This window comes from Strix aluco, chromosome Z, assembly GCF_031877795.1.
Source record: "Strix aluco isolate bStrAlu1 chromosome Z, bStrAlu1.hap1, whole genome shotgun sequence".
Lineage (NCBI taxonomy): Eukaryota > Metazoa > Chordata > Aves > Strigiformes > Strigidae > Strix > Strix aluco.
Genome location: NC_133971.1, coordinates 34,895,618 through 34,917,066, shown reverse-complemented (window position 1 = coordinate 34,917,066; position 21,449 = coordinate 34,895,618). Strand labels below are relative to the sequence as shown.

The window sequence follows — 21,449 nt, the reverse complement described above, 5'->3', positions numbered from 1 at the left end:
GCATTTCCAGCACAGTTGTTTTCTTTCTTTTCATTCCTTTCTTCATGAGTATAGAATTGGCAAGAATAAACAATGTAGTCATTTTGAGGAAATCTGCTTGGGAACAACTAGTCAGACTTCAAACGAACGAAGCCAAATCTGTTTGGTGAGGTTGTGCTTAGTCTGCAAGTTGTATCAGAAAATCTTTCTGTGCAAATGTTTTTTTATTGTCAGCATTGTAGTGTGGGGATTTGCTTCCTCCATAAGCACTTAGTAACAGCTTTGGCGAGCCAGTGGGAAAGGCAGAGGAGAGGGCAGCAGGTGAGTGAGTAGTTTCGCTGCAGGCTCCCCAAACACATGCCTATGATGCATAGAATAGGGAAACAAAGAAACTGGGTATACCCACCCACAGTGCTGAGTGCACAGCGTGGAAGACATTCAAGCCCTGTAGAAGCAATGAACCGTGATCACTAAGAGACAGTGATGTTCCTACTGTGTACTGTGCTGGAGTTACTGTTCAGCATCTAACCTTCCTGTATAAACTAAGCAAATCATATCTGAAATGAGCTCTATTTAAAATAATGAATTAATGATGAAATTAAGCTTAACTTAGTAGAAGGTACAGATCAAAATGTATTTAACAGCAGAACACTGTCCTTGAAGTGTAACAGTGCAGACTTGAGGTTAATTTAAAAGAAACTCAAATTGAAGGCAGAGATATGCACAGTTAAAGCATTCATGCTGTATTAATTGCTCCGTAGCTATTCTTGGAAGCATTAATATTCAGTGATTTCTGAAGCTGCCCAGGGATGTGTGCAAGAGAGGTGGACAAGAGCATGGGCCTTTTGAAAAAGGTGAAGCAGAGGAGCTCTTAACTTGTGCTTGTACAGGAAATCAGATAATAAACATTTTCCTAGTTCATGCTCCATGCCTGTGTTCGCAGTTTAACATCAAACCAAGATTAGTTCCACGGCTCCTGGATAAAAGCTATTTTTAAATAATAGAGACGATCAGCACTGTAGCTCTGTGATCTAAACTTTGATTGATACATACTGTTGCTAAATGTGTCCAGCGAGTTCAGATTTGTGGGGTTTAACATTATTATTTACCTATATTTCAAATGCTGCCAAAATTGTATTTTTGGAAAGAAAAATAAACTCAAGATTTATAAAACTTTTGACCCTTTTGTAGCAAAGCTCACTGATTCTCCATAAGGTAGACTTGTTTGACTGTCATTGAATAATTTTCTGGAAATCAAGCCACTAGTTTCTGTTTCATCCAAGTAATATAAAGCTAACTTTTGCAGGAATATGGACATGCATATAAAAAAAATCCCCAGTCTTCCAATATCTTCTACATACACAGAATGTTCTCTGCTTAGTGTCAGTCTCACAGAAGCGATGTGGGATGATAAAACCACAGAGTTGTTTGTTCTTTAGCATCATCAGTAATAAGGAGCTAGGACCTGAAATGGCAACTTTGTGCTTCATTGTTTATGGTTGATTTCCACAGTCTGATGGCTCTGCTCAAATGTAAATGATTAGAATGTACAGTGCATTATGAAGCACAATATGTACCCTAGATCAGAGCACTCGTGCTGATTCTTTGTATTTACGTAAGTTTACCCTTTTGTCATTGCAGCAAGATAGATAAAGTTGAATGTATAGAATTAATCTGCCTTAACTGACCTTTGTGTACAGCATTTTTGTAAGCAGAGTTGCTCTTTACTAGAATTAAGCTAAGTGATAACTTGACAAGCCATAAGAATGAGTACAGGTCTTTCATAGGATATTAAGGGGAAATACTGGCATTTTCTCCTCTTTGATAAATTTTTTCAGATGTCAAAAAATGTTGCCCAACTGAACATGTAATGGAAAGGATATATCTGATATTTTCCAGCATGTTTTTCTGGAACGGGGCAGTAGCTAAAACAGGAAAGCAAAGCAGCACATTATGAAGTGCAGGTGAAATAATTCTGCTGTGTGTGTTGGCACTTTCCAAAATTCAGTGTTACTGTGCAGTTGACTGATCTTCTGTGCCTGTCTTTGCATAACTCTTCTTGGTTACAACAGTAGATCCATTATGTAAAAGTTCTTTAAGAAAAAAAATGCATGTAATCTGCTGTTAACCTGTTTCATGTGTGTTCAACAGATACTAAGATGCTTGGGAAAAATGTGTTCTCTGGTAAAAATTAAAACCTTGTAGCTTGTGTACTCAAATTTGGCTCTTGAACAGAGAATGTTCTTAAGGCTTGAGAAGGTGATTAATATGCCAGGTTAGCTAACATGCAGTAATTTCTCTGAGTACATTTACAGCGTCTCTTACATCATTAGCACAAGGCTATCATCTGGAGGTCCAGGAAGCCAAAGAGCAAAGAGGTGACTTCCTACAACGAGAGGAGAACCGTTGGTTGCAAAAAGTATCCTTAGAGGAACTTTTGACATGAATTGTTCCAATGAAGAGGGGACCAGCTGAGGTGGCCTCTATATAGGAGATTAGTGCTTTCTTCCTAGAAACTAGCATATGTGAAACACACTTCTAGTGGAAGGGGCACTTGGCTTTTTTCATCCTCCTTCTCCAGTTGCTTTCCAAAAGGTCTGTTTGCCTTTAGTCTCATCATCATCCTGAATTTTAACGCTTCTTCCAGCATTTTATTTGGATACTTTGGAAATAGAAGTATCTAAGTTCTCTCTAATGCAGAAGCCTCTGAAATAGGGAGAAATTCAAGATCCTAATTTAGGAACTCTATGATCCTAAGAAGATACTCTTCTTAAAATCTCAGCATAACAATTAGTCTTCTTATAATTCTCATGTTTCTAGAGAACTGGGTGGAAGAAATCAGTTTCACCCATGAAGAAAGCACTGTCCAATGTAATTTCCAAAATGATTATGCGTTTATATTGAAGGCCTGCTTATCTTCCATGCTTGGTGCTTGCTTTACCATGCAAAGTCTATCTAGAAAAGAATATTTTGCACTTAATGTAGAAGAAAATCAGAGGAGGACATATCTCTGTTATTGATTTTATTTCCAATCACTTTTTTTCTGTAGTTATCCTTAAATAATAAAATTTAATTGGAAGCCAAATGAAATGCTATCAAGAAATTTACTTGCTTTCTCAAGACCTAGTTTCTTGACGTGTTTTTTAAGTCCTCTATTATTTGATATTTTTATATGTAACAGACACTTGTTTTCCTAAAAAAATGCATAACTAGCCTATTTATTCATTTATTCATAGGAAAAGACATAAATTCACCTAGAAAAAAAAAAATCTCTTATCAACTACAGATTGCTTCTGATTTATGATTCTAGGAGTTAAAAAGCTGCAATTCAGGCTCTTTTATAAAGGTGGGACCATCGGGCTGCTCATGTATATATTAGTACAAGCCTAGCCCTGGAATTTGTATTCCTCTTGCTTATGTTCTATTTTTGCTTTAAGAAAGTACTTCTGTATGTCTTTCACATCACTTCAGTTAAATGATGTTAAAAAACAGTTTTTTCTGTTTATGCAGTAAGAGTCTGACATTGGTTATGTTTGATCTACAAGGCGTTACTGTAGAACAAGTAATAAATAATATAGCATGCTTTTTTAAACAATGGCTTGTCTGATTATTTGATATTTATTCATAACTAGTGAGGTTTAAACTGCACCAGACACTACTAAGAACCATTCAGCTTGCTGACCTTTTTTAAGGCTGGTACCTTTTGCACATGTGAGGTGTTCTTCCTCTCAAGATCTGTGGTATTCATTATTTTGTTGGCTGCCACCTGTCTGAAGCAATCAGCCACTTCTTTCTCTTCCTCTGTACAAAAGGAAAATCCTGTCTTCCCATGGATGGTGGAAGGTAACAGGATAATCAGTTCAGCAGTGATCCTCTGATGTCATTGTGAGAGCCCTGTAAAAGCAGATTATCTGTGACCCAGATAAAATAATTAGAAATTACTTGGATGCGTACAAATAACTGATCTACTAATCTAATTTCCAAAGTTAAAAAAGGCCTGTCTCCCTACATAACATTGCCAGATGTTTCAGTTAAACAGCATCCTTTGCAGATACTAATCTGAACCCTAATTTTAAAGGATTACCTTTGATTGTTTTTTATTTCAAACACTAAACAGTTTGTGTTTTCATTTTTCCATATGTTCAAAGAAAGTATTTATATGGAATTAAAGAAATTTTCTTCTTTTTTCCACTATAGACCATCAAATATGATTTTATGTGATTTGTGCGTGTTAGTATTGCAGACAAAAACTTTTTGTTAAAATTATTTAAAAATTAACTTGTTTCTCTGGGGCAGAACTATGTAATAGATGGGCTTTTATAAATTTAATAGATACCATGTGGTCTTTATGCAAGGTAGTAGATGTACTATTATAAACTAAGTGGACAGTGATTTTGTTAATTAATGCTACTGGGGTTTCCTGTTAATTAACTGTTTGAATGGTGTACGATGATATGCCAATATCCTGGTGCATCAGCATTGTATGGATGGGGTGGAGAGAAATTTCCCTTTATTTGCTTTGGGGAAGATGGAAGGAAAAATAGTTTAACAGCTGGTGTTCAACTACAAGTTCTGTCTGGTGCACAATATGATGCCTACCACATAAATTTTTCCCCTTAGAAGTATTTAGAAATGTTATTTGTTAAGTGCTATGTTTTATTGTTGCAGTGTTTCTCCTTTTCACCTTCAAGTAGCAAATGTATTTCACTAGTTATTTTTTGTTGTTCTTGTAAACAGATCCATCTACACATGAAAGTCTTGAAATTGCTAAGTCATATATTTTAACTGTTTTACTTAGTGTGACTGATATTTACAGTGAGAATATAGTAAGGAACATTATTAATTTTGCTCAGGGCTTCTTTACTTCTCAAATGGACAAAAACTTCCTTTTAAGGAAATTGGAAGAAGATGGAAATTGTACAAATTAATTTTCCGATGTATTGATCTCAAAGGAATATTTTCAAGCAGTTTATTTTCTTTAGAATTATCATCTCATGTTATAGCATAATACAAAAATGAAGTGCAAACAAAAAAAATGCCAGTGAAAAATTTAAAATTCTTTGTGTAATTAGTAAGACAAAATTTTAAGAAGACTGAAGTGCAAAATAATGAAAATGTAACTGCAGTTATTCTGTTAATAAAACCAAAGGCTTTTTAATTCTTTGCATATTTCATAGTGTTGATCCATTGCTGTTTTAATACACAGACTCATCTAGTTGTGCTAAAATGCTTTTTGTCTTTAAAAGTATCTTATAATTAAAAATATTTGTCATCATATATTTAATCAGATAATTTATTAAGTACTATTTTGATTAGTGAAATACTAAGGGCTTTTCCTGTTTTTTTCAAACATAGCAGAAATGTAATCAAGGAACAATTAATCCTCATAATTAAGTTTAGCACAGAAGAAATTAGGTTTGGTAGGGGAAATTAGGATTCCCAGGCAAATGTGTTCTTTACCTGGATATAATAATGTGTAAGACACAAAGTAATTGTAGAGGGAGAGCAGAAGGTTTATAAACTATAAACCCAAATAGTAATTTGAAATTAGAGGTATAATTAGAGATTATAGAAAATAAATTCATGTTCATGTTGTCTGCCTATACCTTCCCTGTTATTCTTATCCCCTCCCCTTTTCCTGTCTCTGCCTTTGATCCACCTATATGTAAATCTCCTATTAGAAGAGCGAATGAAGTCTTATAAATTTGTCAGGAATTAGTGATGTCCTGGTCTTTCAGTGGGATTTTGTTAACTGTGTAAAGTCTTTTGTACCTTTACCTTATTTTTCTCAAATAGACTAGCAATTTGTTTAACATTTTTAATGAATGTATCCTGATAGTCTTAAGCACCTATTTACCATCAAAATAAATTTTCATTTATTTAAAAAACCTCTTTCATGAGCTATTAAAATGTGAGAATAAATTCAAGTGTAAGACACACTAAGTGGCAAGAGATCTCTGTTTTATTTAGATCACTACATGGTTTATGTAAAGTGGGAATACTTTTATTGAAAATAATTACAATATTATTAAGGAAAAGCATGTTAGAAAATTAATCAAAGAGATTTTATACTGTGTGGAGATTCAAAAATATCATGCCAAAAACATCCTGTTCATCACTTAAGGAGGAAGTTGTTTTACATCTCAGTTTTTCTAACTAGTAAAGGAAGTACCTTTAACCAATTGAAAATAAGTAACTATAATACTGATGTTTGAGTGTTCTGGGGACTGAGTACATTTTGTTTAAATGTTGCTTGTCAAATTTAGACATCAGACCATTAAAATGGCTTCTGTCTGAGGTATGTCAACAGCTAGCCTTCCTAAGCATTTTTTTCTTAATATTTTTGTCTTAAGAAGGTATTTGTAAGTATCACAAAAAAAAAAATGTGTTGTCATGTGTCTTGCTGTCATGCAGCTATCTGCACCTAACACACCAAGGATTTGAAATAGACTGAAGAAGAGAGATCTGTTTGTATCATCCTCTTTGTAGATTTGTTCCTAATTTGTTATCAGAGGCTTTTTCGTTATATTATTTTCTAATATCTGAAAAATACATTGGAAATCTGTTTAACTAAATTCATCAGAGCATAGAGAAATGTGGGAGTATTCCCTAGATATAACACAGTGTAGCTTCATTTTTCATTTTGCACACAATTCTCTGATTTAGTGACTTAAAGTTAAAACTCAACTAGTAATTTTCAGGCTGAACCTAAGTGTAGTTGATAAAATTAATCATATTATCTTTTGTGAGAAGTCTAGATTAAGAAAACAATGCTAAAAAGTGGCCAAATGTAAACCCCACATGTAATTAATGTGAAAAAGGAAAATTTCTGAAATACAAAGTATTCTTTCTATGAGATGTTCAGTATTTTATATTTTTCAATTGGTCACCTGTCATTTACATACACACAATGAAAGGATGTTAGGTAGAAGAAATGGAAAAATGTATTGTTCAGATAGAGGATATGTTGTATTGTGCTTTCCGATAGAAGCAATTTCTGCAAATCCAGAAAGGCTTGCAAGTTTTGTTTTTTCTCTTTCTGCTTTATTATACTTTCCTGCTGATTCTTAAATACTGAGTATGTGAAAATACCATATTAAGAAAGCATAGCAAAATGCTTACATTCTTCTATTGCAAGTATTAAATAGAGCTGTGTTTATTATATGTCAATTTAAGCAAACACGGAAGAAAAATCAAACCAGGTACTGTGGCTGCATGCTTTGGAGTTAGTCCTGTGAATTACAAATTACAGCTTCTCCTTTGGAAAACATGAATCAGTAAGAGGAAAATATTCTTTTGATGTGCTTCTTCCATGATAAATTGTTCATGATGAATTCCATCCTATAGCAAAGTTGTGATCTTTTTAAAAAAACCTTTTTTTTCAGGCAGTTGGTTATGCTAATTAAAAATGTAGATGTGAAAGATTTATTCTTCATAGTAGCTAGTGCAGGTGTGTTCATTTGCAAATGAATTTTAAGTTGGTCTGCAGAATTCAGTTGGTGCTTTTATATGTGTCTTTCCATTCCTCTCATAACAGTCTTAGCTATAGCAGTAGCTTACTTCAGTTAGCGTAGACAAGCTGCTCTTACAGACTTGTAGTAAGTCCTCAAAGCAAAAAAATTCCTCATCCCCTCAGCAGACTCTAAACGCTTTGCCATTTTCCTCTTGTTTTACAGTGATAAGTTTTTAATGATTGCTGTGTTTATTTCCTTTAGTTTATTTTGTCTTTCTCACTAAGGTATGTTTTTTTTTCCTAGTTGCTTTAAGATGCTTATCAATGGGTATGTGTCTCTGAATAACCAGGTGCAGGAACAATAGTTGTTTGGAATCCAGATGATGACTGAGGGTCGAGATGACTCATCATGTGAAATTAATCAGTTGTGGGTTAGAAAATTTTGTCATGTATGCAATTGTAAATTTTACGGGATTTTTGGAGATGGAGATTACTAGAACTCAATAGATATGCCATACGAAGGTTTGCACATACGAAGTTATTTTCAACTTTTGGATGAGTGCCAATTCTCCAAAAGATTTTAACATCATTAGCAGTGAATCTGGAAGAAAGAAATATCTTAGCAGAGTTCTATTTGTATTAATAGTAATCCAAGCTGATAGTAGATGCAGACAGCCAAAGCCTCTTAGGCTGAACAGATAATACCTATGTTGTAGCAAAACCTTGGTATACATCAAATGCATAATTAAGAGAGATGATATTCTGCTTGAAAGTCATTTGTGAGATGTATTAATGAACAGAACACCTTGTCATTCAGAAGAGTAGTGGTTATTGTGGTCCCCCTGTCTCCATAAGAAGAAAAATTCATCTAACTGACGAGAAAGCCTTAAATAATAGGCCAAAACTCAACCGTGGTCCTATCCTTTTCCTTCCTCTCCTGTCTCCAGAGGGGCTACCGAGTTTCCTGGGGTGCTGTGAAGTTTCACTTTCATGTGAAAAGGTAAATTGGTTCCCTCTCAAATGAAAGTACATTTCAAATGAGCCCAACTGTTTGGCAGCAGTGTTGGGGGAGGGAAGCTGTGAAGGCAATTTGTTTTTTTAAGTTCAGTCACCAGCACTTGTTAAGCAGCTGAACTTCAGAGAGATGTTTCCTCCCATTCCCTCCAGCCCTAGTTCACAGCTTTTAAAATGTGACTATAAACTTCTTTTAATTCTGAAAAAGTATCCCAGAAGCAAAGGATTCACTGCTCAGTCCCAATTCCTTTACTGTAAAGCAAAAGTACTCTGAAGTAGACATTAGCATTTTAATGGAAGAAGGAAGGCAGGCAGGCAGGCAGGAAGGCAGGTTTCCTTTGACTTCCTATGTAACTAAAATCCTTAGTATATTTTAAAGGTGTAGAAGCTTGACAGTCTTTCCTTACAGTAATTTTCTGCAGTTCCTGTTTTGATGCTTTCACTTAGTTTGTTAATTTAATGAGTTACATTTTTGAGGGGAGCAGACCCTGGTGAGCATCTTTCAGGTCTTGATAACATGCTGTGATAACAAAAAGAAATACAGCCCCCTGTTCCCAACCTGGGAATTCCTCCAAAAATTGCAAATACAGTATTTTAGGGAGCAGTGTTAGTGAATAAACAATGAGGAGAAACATAGCACAAAGCCATATTTAAGATATTATTTTGTTATGTTACTTCTGCACCCAAAGCTGTTTTAAGGCTCCTTTTGTGAAAGGATAGCATAAATCTTTGATAGCTAGATATCAATTATAGTTTGGACTAGCATGCTACAAATAATCAGTAGCAATCAAATATACCAATATTATTTTGTACTATCAGGTAGACAGCTTTGAGTTGACCAGAAGATAATTCCTAAAGCTGAGATATTTTTGCAGGTACAGAAGGAGCTATAACATCTCATGAAAATGGTGTTACAACCTCACTGAAACATCATGGAACTAATATCTCTGTTTACTTAGTCCTTTTTATTCAGAAAGCTGTGTGTGATTTTCTGTGGTCAGAAAAGCTGGAATTTGTTCTGACAAGAGTTGGAAATAAAGCTAGCCCAAGGCAGCAGAATATCCCTTGGCCATGCAGTCAGGTCCTGCCCTAACTAGGAGAATAGCTTGTATCCTGTAATGCTTTTCTGCCACCTGTGGCAGGTGAGAGGGAATATGCTAGAGAGGCCCATAAGGTGGAGGGGAGAAGCAATTTACCTATGGGAATCAAAACAACAGACAGCATTTACAGTCTGCTTCCTCCCGTCCTGTCCTCTCTCACTACTGAGTGGTTGTTCAAATCCACCTAATGATAGGGCCAGAATGGTTTATGTAGTCTGCTGTGGGCATGTCTTTCCTGCACAAACAAGGAAGAATTTGTTCATCCTAGTGGGATGGCATGAGAAGAGGTGACTTCTCTCCTTTGCAATTGTGCATCTGGGATTCAGTGGTAGGTTGTGGGCAGAATGAAGATCTTTGCCATTTAGCATGTGGTAAGGGATCCTGTTCCAAAACTCATCAGAGCTGGGAAGAGGATTTAAAAGGACAAAATTTGGCAAGGGGAGTTGAGGCCACCCATGTCTGGTGAAGCAGGGAAGCAGCTTCCTGTACATTATTTCCCACTCACATTTCACCCTTCCCCTTCAAAGCTTTATGAAAGATGGTGGCAGAATCTCAGCAGTGCCTGCACTGATTTGGATGCACTGATGGCAGGAACAATCAAGGACCACAGTATGGTTTTATTGCTAGGTAGTGTTTCCAGACGACAATGAAGTTGCAGACTAATTAAACCACAGCCCTTGTGTCTCTGTATGGCTGGGACAATAGACTAGCTCTTGGTTCCATTCAAACGCTAGTGTAGTCTGACAGGTGCATTATGTGCATGCCTAAATCAATGAACAGTAAAGGGAAATATCAAGCTGCCATGAAAAGGAGATGGAACCATGAGAAATATTGAAGTTATTGTATTTTGGACCTCATGAGTGGTTTTGGGACATACTGAACTATGAATGTACATTGAAAACACTAATACTGCTGGAGTTAAAATTGAAGTGATACAAAGCAAGCTTTTTTGTTATATAGTGCAAAAGTGAGAAAAAAATACTATTGTTTGTAGGTTTAAAAGTTCTATTTGGGGGAGATCTGAGCTTAAATTGATTTGTTAATTATAAAACTTTGTGACTCATTAAATATTAGTCATGTTCAGAAAAGAAAAGTATGAATTTAATTTACTGTTAGCTGCAGGAGTGCCTTCAGTCTGCACATTATTTAGTTTTTGTTACATTTTAAAAGAGTAATTTTTCTAGTTGATATTTACCTGTAGCGACTATGGAAACTGATGGTATATTCCTAGTGGTGCTGTTTGCATTATAATAGTAATGAAGATGACTATTTTAAAACTTCTTAATAGCACCTGCTTTTCAAATTACTACATCTGATAGTAGTTGCATTTACTAAATTTTCCTGTGGTTATCTTAGTGGACAACTCCAAGTCTGGAATGTGTGCTTGTGAAAAGTATGTCAAGAGTGTACCTTACACACGTTACTTCTAAATGTCCCATGAACTAATTGTAATATCTGATTTTTAGCTGTAATAATGCTGTATTTTCTGTTGACATTCTGTGGTATGTGCTGTCGTAGCAAAACTACACAGTATAGTTTCACATCATGTTTGTAAAAATCATTTAACAGACTGAGTAAATCTGTGCATATAATCTCACAGCTGTTTAAAACTGATATGGTGTATGAGTAATATGTAACCTTCTGGAGTAATGCCAAAGCGGTGTACGCTAAGAATTGATTCCCTGCTTTATTTAGTTGCTTTCATAGTGACATTTTAACTGTTAGGAATGTAAATAAATACTTTTTCATTGTGTTTTCTTCAACAGGACACTACAAGTATAGAGAAAATGTCAAACTGTTGTGAAGACATGTAAGTACTGTAAAACTTCTACATTTATTTGCTGAAAAGCTGAAGGAGTAGTTGTTTTAAACTGTGTGAGAGAGAAAAGGAAGTGAGGGCACTTTGTTAAGACTATTTTGCAGGCTACTGTGCTCTGTACTTCCTATCTCTAGCAGCAGCTCACTAATCTTTTAATACTGGTTGTACACAAAGTAACCTCACGTTATTCCTGTTCCTTCCCTACCCAAAGCCAGTTGAACTATATTTTCTTTCAAAAGTACAGATCAAAAGACCCTTTCTGCTGTGTCTTGACATACATTTCATTGATTCCGAGGTTCTCCTCTGCTTCAAAAGTTGCCTTTGGTTGATTGACGACACAGATATTTTCTGTTCTCCGAAGTTAAGTCTCAGCTGCATGCCGTAATGAAAGAAAAGCTGTATTTGTGATGCTGGGACACAATTCATCAGAGTCCAGTAATGGATCCCCAGCCAACCTGCATTGTTCTAGCTGACTGAAGTGCACCGTGGGCGTGCTGTTTTTCACTAATAATGCTGTCTTCTGTAGATCGAGGCCCCGAAAGCCGTGGCAGCAGACCTTCTCAGAAGTTTTTGGCACTCAGTGGAAGATCCTGTGGTTTATTCCTTTCAGGCAGAGGCAACCACTGCGAGTTCCCTACCACTTTGCCAATCATGTCTAAACAGATGGATGGTGGGCACAGATGGGTCCTCCATGCTGGAAGTGCATTACAGGTTTTATGATAATAGGACTATGACAGTCTTCAAGTCAATTAAAATCCACCCACCAATCATAAGCATCACAGTGTGCCCCAGGCTTTATTTTAATAGTGGTCTTGATTCTGTTCTGAGATTAATAGAAGTTGTATGTTTAACTTTAGGCATATTTACTTTCAGTTGGTTTTCCAAAGAGATTTCTTTTGTCTTTGAGTTTAATACCAAAACCAAATGACTGGAATGCAGTCTTACTCTATTTGTTTGATACTGGCTTTTTTTTTTGGTAGGAAACACTGCAGTTTACACTGATTGTCAGCTTTCCCACTAAGTGTCTTATTCTGGCTTGAATTTTTTTTAGTGTTTTTATCAGTAGGTCTGTCTAGATAATATTCATGTCTTTTTTGTTCTACATATGTTTAAAATTCCCTGATACTGCCATTTATGTATGATATGCAATGCTAATCCTGCAGCACTTCACTATAAAAGGTAACATTTAAAACTAAGGCAACTTCCTAAAACTTCCTAAACCTTTCTCAGAGAGGTTTTTATAAATATATGTAAATGTGTGTGTTCATACAGAGAACTCTTACATCTTACAGTTATCTTTCTGCATAGATATGATCTTAGTGAAAAATATTCATGTCTTTATGTCAAGAAAAGAGATTAAATGTTCCAGGGTAAAATACACAGATAAAAAGGATGTCTTCCCTATATCCCAAGGATATCTTCGCAGCAATCCAACAAAAGTTGTATGGTACAGATACTAGAATGATTAGTTTTTAAAAATGCAGATTTAATTAGTTAACATAATGTACCACAAAGAAGAGTATATTGTCAATAAAGTTAGAAATTTTATACTTACTTTTCTTTAGTCATGATTAGCTGGAATTGGTCTAAGTGTTTGTATATTGGAAATATGTGAAAATATTTTTGAAAATTTATACATATGGTAGCTTGTTGTGGGCCCTTCAAGTATGGAAGTAGTTAACCAAAGAAAGCATCCTTAAGATTACATCTGGTAAAATGACAATGATTCCCAAACTACTGGCTCAGCTTTGCTGTATCTGGAAAAATTATGTCATTTATTATAGCCCTCTGTATCCATAGAAATATCAGCATGAGATGATTTTTGAAAGTCTGTGAATTTTTACGAGACATTCACAGCATCAGCATTTTCAGTTATGCTGCTTATTGTATTTTTTGCCTAGTCTAACAGGACTAGGATCCACCTGAAATGACAGCCATGCAACAGGATAATAAAAGGCACAATAATATATGTAGACTGTGTCTGGAGAGAGTAATAGTTCATTTGTAAACAGTTCATTCAAAAAGAAGGGCTAGATTTGTCATGAATGGTATTCATAACAAATTTTTCAATCAGTTCTTTTAAAATCTTAATATGGTCACTGCTATGTTGGGTGTCCCTTTATTGTATTAACAGATTTTGATGATCCATTGAAAGTTCCAAAAGGTGCATCTCAGAAATCACTTGAATTTTAAACTTTTGTAAACTTCTAACATTTGAACCAACTTTACTTTCCCTCTCCTTTTAAAAATAGATGCAGTATTTTCTTCATTTAAATTTCAAGTCCAATGTTCCACCATTTTTTTCACGGCTTTTTTAGACATGCGTTTAGACTTTCTTTAAGATGGTGTTGGCAGCAATGTTTAAACAAAAGGAGCTTGAGGAAAGTGGATGGAAAGTCTGGAGCAGTGCCTGAAATTGAAAAGAATGTGCATGTACATACTTCCATAAAGTAATGGCTGTATTCTTTTTTTAAGGAATTCCAGTATTATAGTATCTGTGAAACACATAGGGGAGTAATAGCAGTTTTGTTTTACGTGCCAATATTTAAATGTTTCATGCACAAAACATAGTAGTTTTAAAAGTTTTTCATGCTAATCAATTATCATAGTTAGCAGATCATACACTTCTGAAGCTTACTGAGAGGATCAAGAATTAAACTTTCTTGATACATTCACTGTGAGGGCATGCAATTATTCTGTTTTCTAGTATTGTTTTAGTTAATTTAACTGTGCACGGAGAAACAAATCTGTAATACAGAATCTGCTCGACAGTAGGAACCTTAGTCATAGAGAGTATACTTAATTTTTGTGCATGATGTGTGGGGAAGTAGAGGGACCATTAAATTTTGCTGCCTTTGAGGGGATAAAAATCCACAGGCGGCCCAGACGTCACATTGTGTGTTGTACTGCAGCATTCTCAAGCAAAAGAAGGTACCCAGCACAAGAAACTGCAGGCGCTCGGCTGTGGCGGGCGGGGCGAGGGTGACCGCTCGGGGAGCAGGGCCTGCCCGCCGCCTGCCGTGGGTGAGACTGCTGCGCACTGGTGTCGTCTGGAACAGCTTCAGAACCATCCCGCCTTCCTTTCCAACAATCAGTCATAAACTAAAAATCAAAATCCCCTTAAGTTCCAAGGCACTTACTTAAATGACCAAAAGAAGAACCTTGAGGCTGACGTATCAGGCATACGTCTTAAGTAAATGATATGCTCGAAAATCTTGCCTGATTCTCAAATGAAAATGGTGATTTCACAGAATCCCATTTTCTCAAAGGTTTTGGTATTGGATTTTTCTTGTAAATACGTTTTTTCTCTGCATCCCATTCATCCATACATTAGGAATCAGTATGTAAATGATTAAGGCAGCTACTTCATTTTTTGTCCCATTTCTGAGTACGTGGAGGAGGGAAGGGAGAATTTGGAGAGCCTTCATTTTCAGGAGGCACTGAGCTTTGTTCTTTGAATGACAGGCCTCTAAAAGTGTAAAAGAAATACAAATATTTTTTAAAATTTTAGCCAATGACCCTATCACATTACTAGTTTATGAGAGTAATGTTTCTGAAACTGATTCACAGTTGTTCCAGCAGGAAAAGGTCACATAGACTTTTATGATCTAATTTGAAATCCTTTAAACCTTGAAATCCTTTGAACCTTTACTTTGAAATGCAACTTCTTTCCCTCCAGGTCTCCTTCACGATTTTTTATTTTAGTAGAAACTGCATTCTTAAGACTAATTAGTGCTTGTCATTGTTACTCATTTAAAGAATCTTATAGACACTATTAATTTCATCCTAACATAACATCAGAACTACACATGCTTTATTAAGCACAGTGGATATTAGCTATGAACTTAACCATATTTGATTTCCTGAGGGGTACGAAAAGAAGTCAAAGCACTAATGAAAAGTAAGCTGAAAACATTTGAAAATACCTGGTTTATTTGTAGTATGGAGTAGCTCCTGGTAGGACTGAATAATGCTACCTTGCTATCTTCTCATAATATCAGAGATTTGAGATTTCATTTGAAAAATCTTGATGTCTAAAATAGAAGATTCTGCATTAAACCATGTTTACCAACTTAGTCTCTGATCTGTTGGTTTGAAGGACAGCTGATAGAGTAGTTGAGACACACAATCATTTTCAGTCTTGAGGAGGATTCATGAGTAAGAAACCATCTAAGAATCGAGTGGTAGGATAGATTTTGAACTAGGCAGCTTCTTCCTTGTTTTGAATCTAAAGTGGGCTAATGTGAGTGGAAGATTCATAAAAGCACAGGGAAAATGGAGATGGGGCCAAAGGCATTGTTTTGGTTCATTATCAAAGTTTACCAAATGAAGTGAGCGAGAGTTATGCAGTTAAATACACATGCCGTCATTATATGATGTCATTCAATGTTCATCTTACAGTTGTCCAATTTTATTCAGTAAATGATACTTTTCAGAAATTATGAATTTGTACTTTGTTTTGTGCTATATCAGGCCATTGTCTGGAATTCATGTAGGGAATGGAGGTGGCAAAGACAGGATTTCTGCAGTACTGTGAAAGAATCTTTTTCAAGTAAACTCTGCATTCAGGTGAAACATGATAATGAGTTTTCTGGTAACCTGAAATTGTTAGTTAACATAACCCACGTTTTTTGTAATGTATTATTTACTGTACTTGGCCAGCCTTGCTGCCAGCAGTACATCACTTACAGCAGAGTGTTTCTGTCACATATTTGAGGATGCTGTCACTTAGATGTATTATTTGTTTATCTCCACCCTTTGTATTCACCATGCACTCAGTTTTGCTGCAGCTCACAATTAAGAAGCCAGTGCAGCTTTGTTGGAACAACCATATCACAAAGATAAATACTGGGTCTTCTCAATATCCCAACTGGAAATATCATTGCATTCCTTAAAAGAGGCTTTTTTAGTATGGTGGAGTCTTTATCTTTCTGGACAAAAATTGTTGCTCAGTCTACATATATTGCCATCAATTTTACTGTATTAGTGCTTCTAAACTATTTGTGAAATAAAAACTAAGTGTACTTTCTGAAGAATAAGAGTTGCATAATACAATGTGGATCTTAATTAGTACCCCCTGGTACTTCTCATTCAATCCTGTACTACTACAGTTGTGTTATGTGTACAAGCATAGTAAATCGATTTTTTTAGCATTGTGTATAAGAAACACATTTTTATTCATAGTCTTGTAACCGATTGAAAGTTAACTGTCAGAAGACAAAGATACTGTTCTGTTTCTTGCACTTCAAGAAATTACCAGCTTTTGTTTAGCCATAAAATCTCATATCTGATGTTGAAGTCTGTGGACCAGGTTTGAATCTAATGAAGTGATCCAGCTGAGCATTGTAGTTTTCTAGCAGCAGCAATAAAAGTAATCTTAAGACAGGTTTGTATATACATAGCACAAGTCCAGTGTATATGCTTCCAGGGCCTGTCCTTTCTTAGTCAGACCATTTCCCTCTGAAAGGATTTTTCTTTTCTGCCCTCAATATACATTTCTGTTAGTTGTACCTGATAGCCACTTTATAGCTCTCTGTTAGCTCTTAACAAGGTTGAATGAGTAGTGGGCAGATGGTGTTCTTCTTCAAGTCCTGGTAGGCTTCAACTTATTATCTTCCAGCTGCATCAGGTTAGTGATCAGGTAAGAGGTAGAGACTCCTTTTATCACACTTTGAGATTATCCCTTGATGGCCCTTGGATTTTATGGTGTGCTAACTAGTGAGAATTCTTGAAGGACCTTTGAAACAAGAGGTCCCAGATCTCTAGAAGTTTACTTTGCACTTTAAGCTGATGACTTGCTTAAGTTTCGCTTAGTTTTCCTGCTGAGTAGTTGATTCATGGCATTAATGACATAATGAATTTTTGTGTTTGAAAAAGAGGGAGTTAGATTTAAAAATAACCTGACTTGGTGACTCAAAGGTTGAAGCTGCAGGTAGTGTCTCCCAGAAAATCAGGATGATAATGACTTCTCATTCAGCTCGGGATCTTTTGTCCAAATTATTTGCATTTGGCACTCAGTATTTCATTAATATGTCTATATAGTAGGAAGGGTCAATACAGAGTGCAAATGAGAGTGTTTTCAAGAAGGATTTACTTCACCTAGGAAGAAATTCTGCTTGTGAGTGATTACCATTGTGATTTATGTAAGAGATCAGAACTTTCTTGGCTGTACTTGAGTCTCATTTACCCATACAAAATAACTTCTGTTGTCATGAATTCTCTACCATAGCAAAGTTACTACTTTGAATGAGTTCTGTTCATTCCTCTGCTCACTTTCAACTTTGATGGCTCTTCTCCTGTCTTCTCACAGAGCACACAGCAGCATAGAGTTGTCCTACCTGCAGTCATGTTCATATTGTCTTGGCCAGAATAGACACTGTGGTAGAGTAGCCTGGGAAGGTGTGGAGATACGGAGTATCGGTATGATTTTAAAAATATATATGTATAATTTTTGATATGAAAATTATCTGGTTCCATGTGGGTTTGGGTTGAGAGCACGCAGTCAGTTGCTTAAGAGATTTGAAATCTGTTACGGATTCTATACATTGAAGTATGCAAAAAGAAGTTGTCACATGTCTTTATGGATTTTGAAGAAGTGCTGCCTTTTTTTGCTGTAATAAAGCATAGCTGGAGCTTTTTGTAACCTTAAGCATTATTTAGTATATAATTCAGATTAGTTTTACCTTGTTGCCCAAGTCAGTATCTCCTGACCTAAGCCAGTACATGCAGTTTTCTGGTGCTGCCACAGGTACATTTAGCAGCTGGAGTTCTGTGGCTCTTGTGTCAAAAAATAACTTTTTAAAATTGGTCCAGCTGCGAGACTTGAATTCTCACATACTTGGAATTTTAAGAATAAATCTGATCTCCTGTGGATCACTCTTGATTAACAGACATAACTGGTTTAAAAGATATGTTCTGAGCTGTTCTTCAGATATTCCTGCTAATTTATTTTTACTCATTACTTTATAAACACATGGTTAATAAAATGCTAAGTGGGATGTCATGACAAATCACATTGTCATTCACATTCAGGATAATTCAGTATTCACATGCACATTATCATGTTCAGGATAAAAGAACTCATAATATTGATGTGGCAATTGAGATATAGATGCAATCTTTCGCTTTATCGTCATTAGGAAATTATATATGTAAAATACAATGCTAGAAGTTTTTGTCTATACAGATTATTAAAAATCTTTGATTAAGTGAATGTACTTATTTGACAATATACAGGCATTACAAGGGATGATTTCAGTGCTGTTTAAAGTTATTTAGAACAGATTAAATGTGACAAATTCCTCCTTGGTATGCTGTTTGTATAAAAATATAATTACCATTGTTACTACTACACTGTGTGAGGCACCTCATTTTCATGTTGACTGTTTTATATATGTGGTTTTTAAGGTTAATAGTTTTAATAGTTACAAGTGCAGAAAATATACTGAGAGTTGTCTCCTGCATTAGCAAAGATACATTTAGTTATTTCCCTTACACTAATAAGTTGAATCTAATTCTAAATTAGTCAAAATATCAGACCTTCAGAACTGTCTGAGTGATAGCAAATGATGCTAGGGATTGTTTTGGGGAGAATCGGTACTTCTAAATACAGTATCCATGCTTATGCAACATACTGCATGACTGAATACTTCAGGAAGCGTTCTTCAAAATATTTTTGTACTACTTTCTCAGTGACTGAGCATTTGAACTTCAAGATTCATTGAAGTACTTGTATGTGTGAGCTGTGTTAGGCCTAGGACTTCAGTTCTGCTGAAATTGCTCAGTGGCATCTTGTGTCTTGCCAGACTACAGCAGTGATTAAAGTCAGTTGTTGCAACAAGGGCCATCTAAGTATTGCCTGTATAACTGTAAGAATAATTCAGATTTACAGTAGAACACATGCTTTTCAAGTTAGAAAATATGAAACAAATTGTAATTTATGTGCATTTCTGGGTAAATAAGTATTTCTATACACATTCCCAAGACTGATATACTGTAGATTACAGTGTAGTTTATCAATAGAAAATTATCGCTCTGTCTCCTTAACAGCTTCAATCTAAGCGTCAGGTAGCAAAAGAATACTGATTTTTGTAAATTAGCATTCTGAATTTTGTAGTTCACACATGGGCATGTGATTGAGTTTTACTAATCTGTTCTTTGTTTGATCTTGACTGTTTTCAAACAATGCTGAATAATGTTTATACTGGACTTGTTGAAAACTAGGAGGTCTAGCACTGTTTATACCTGAATGGGTAATGTTATGAGGTGAATGGCTAAACAGTATACAAACAGGGAAACTTACTCTGGTATTCTTTTAATCAAATCTAAAAGTGCAAGAGTATGTTCAACTGAGAATGTATTGTCTTTTATTTATCTTTATTTTATTCATGTGATATTTCTGTTTCTTCTTTTTGGATTGACCGAATTTACAGATTATTTTTTCATTACTACTGAGATTTCTTATGTACTGTATTTCTTAGAAATCTTATTTTTAAATAAAAAAATTCAAAGTTTCTTTTTGTCCTCTGGATTTTATTTACATTGGTTTAAAGTTGTGTAAATACTTTGCTAATATTTTCCAAATCTGTTTTTAGATTTTCCTAATTCTTTTACAAATTACTTTCATTTCTCAGTATTTTTTATTGTGACAAGATTAAGCTAGAATCCCAAATGATTGTTTTGGAAAAATGAACTGTGAAAAATCACTGAATAGTTCATGAGGTACTTACTATCTAAGCTTTGTTGTTTGTTTTTAAGAGAACAAATGAGTGTTGGTGAAAGTATTGAAAACTTTCTCTGTGAGGAGTATCTTGGTATAAGAATAGTAGTTACAGTATTGGTTAAATTTCTTGCCTAAATAATTAAATTATGTTTATGTAGCTATACTGATGCATTAAGCCTCCTTCCCCCCCTCCACCTCTTTTTTTCCCCCCCTTCTACTCTTGTTACATAAGGTAAAACCAATCAAATCTATAAACCGTGATGATGAGGGGGTACAAGCACAGGAGACTGAGGCACCTTCTGGCATATTTGTGCCAAGACAGAGTTCACAGTTCTCCATACCTGCTACTAGGGTAGGAGCCTCTGATGCAGGGGTAAAAGTTATATAAATTGCCATTTTTCAGATTGCAAAAAGAGAGTTGGGGTTTTTTTAAAAATCTTTGGCTTGTATGTTTTTATACAATGCATTAGATCATTCATAATCATTCTTGAAACACTTTTTGAGAAAGTTAAATGGATCTGAATCAGCAGAATCACAGAATCATCTAGGTTGGAAGGGACCTTGAAGATCATCTAGTCCAACCATTAACCTAACACTGACAGTTCCCAACTACACCATATCCCTCAGTGCTATGTCAACCCGACTCTTAAACACCTCCAGGGATGGGGACTCCACCACCTCCCTGGGCAGCCCATTCCAACGCCTAACAACCCCTTCTGTAAAGAAATGCTTCCTAATATCCAGTCTAAACCTTCCCTGGCGCAATTTGAGGCCATTTCCTCTTGTTCTATCGCTTGTTACTTGGTTAAAGAGACTCATCCCCAGCTCTCTGCAACCTCCTTTCAGGTAGCTGTAGAGGGCGATGAGGTCTCCCCTCAGCATCCTCTTCTCCAGACTAAACAACCCCAGTTCCCTCAGCCGCTCCTCGTACGACCTGTGCTCCAGACCCTTCACCAGCTTTGTTGCCCTTCTCTGGACATGCTCGAGTAATTCAATGTCCTTTTTGTAGTGAGGGGCCCAAAACTGAACTCTTCTGTTTCGTGTACATGTGAATTTATGTCAGATTTTGATGCAGAGAGGTTTCGCATAGTTTGGTCTCTTTCAAATGAGATACTGGGTTTAGACATCTAAAAAGAAGTGCAGAAGTGTTAGTGGCCACAGGAAAATATAGTAGAGAATAAATAGAAGCTGCTGGGTATGGTGTGAGCTGTAGTCTTATCTGTAGAAGTGAGGGGAAGATCTTAGATACCTGGGAAGATCCATTGCAAGAATAGTGAGGCAAAGAAAAAAGCCAGTGGTTATGCATGCAAGGAAATTATTAAAACAGCTGAATTGTGGCACTTCATGAATAAGAGAGCACAA

The 21,449-nt window shown here is 35.7% G+C and overlaps 1 protein-coding gene across 6 annotated transcripts in view; it reads left to right on the top strand.

Moving 5' to 3' along the window:
- Positions 1–19,880, top strand: part of ZDHHC21 (zDHHC palmitoyltransferase 21) — a 45,236-nt gene extending 25,356 nt beyond the window's left edge. For all 6 annotated transcript variants that reach the window (XM_074812385.1, XM_074812382.1, XM_074812383.1 and 3 more), the window contains 2 exons: positions 11,313–11,356; positions 11,892–19,880. In XM_074812385.1, coding sequence (XP_074668486.1) covers positions 11,313–11,356; positions 11,892–12,024 — 177 coding nt within the window. In that variant the 3' untranslated portion in view covers positions 12,025–19,880. The remainder of the gene's footprint in view (positions 1–11,312; positions 11,357–11,891) is intronic.
- Positions 19,881–21,449: the final 1,569 nt, after the last annotated feature.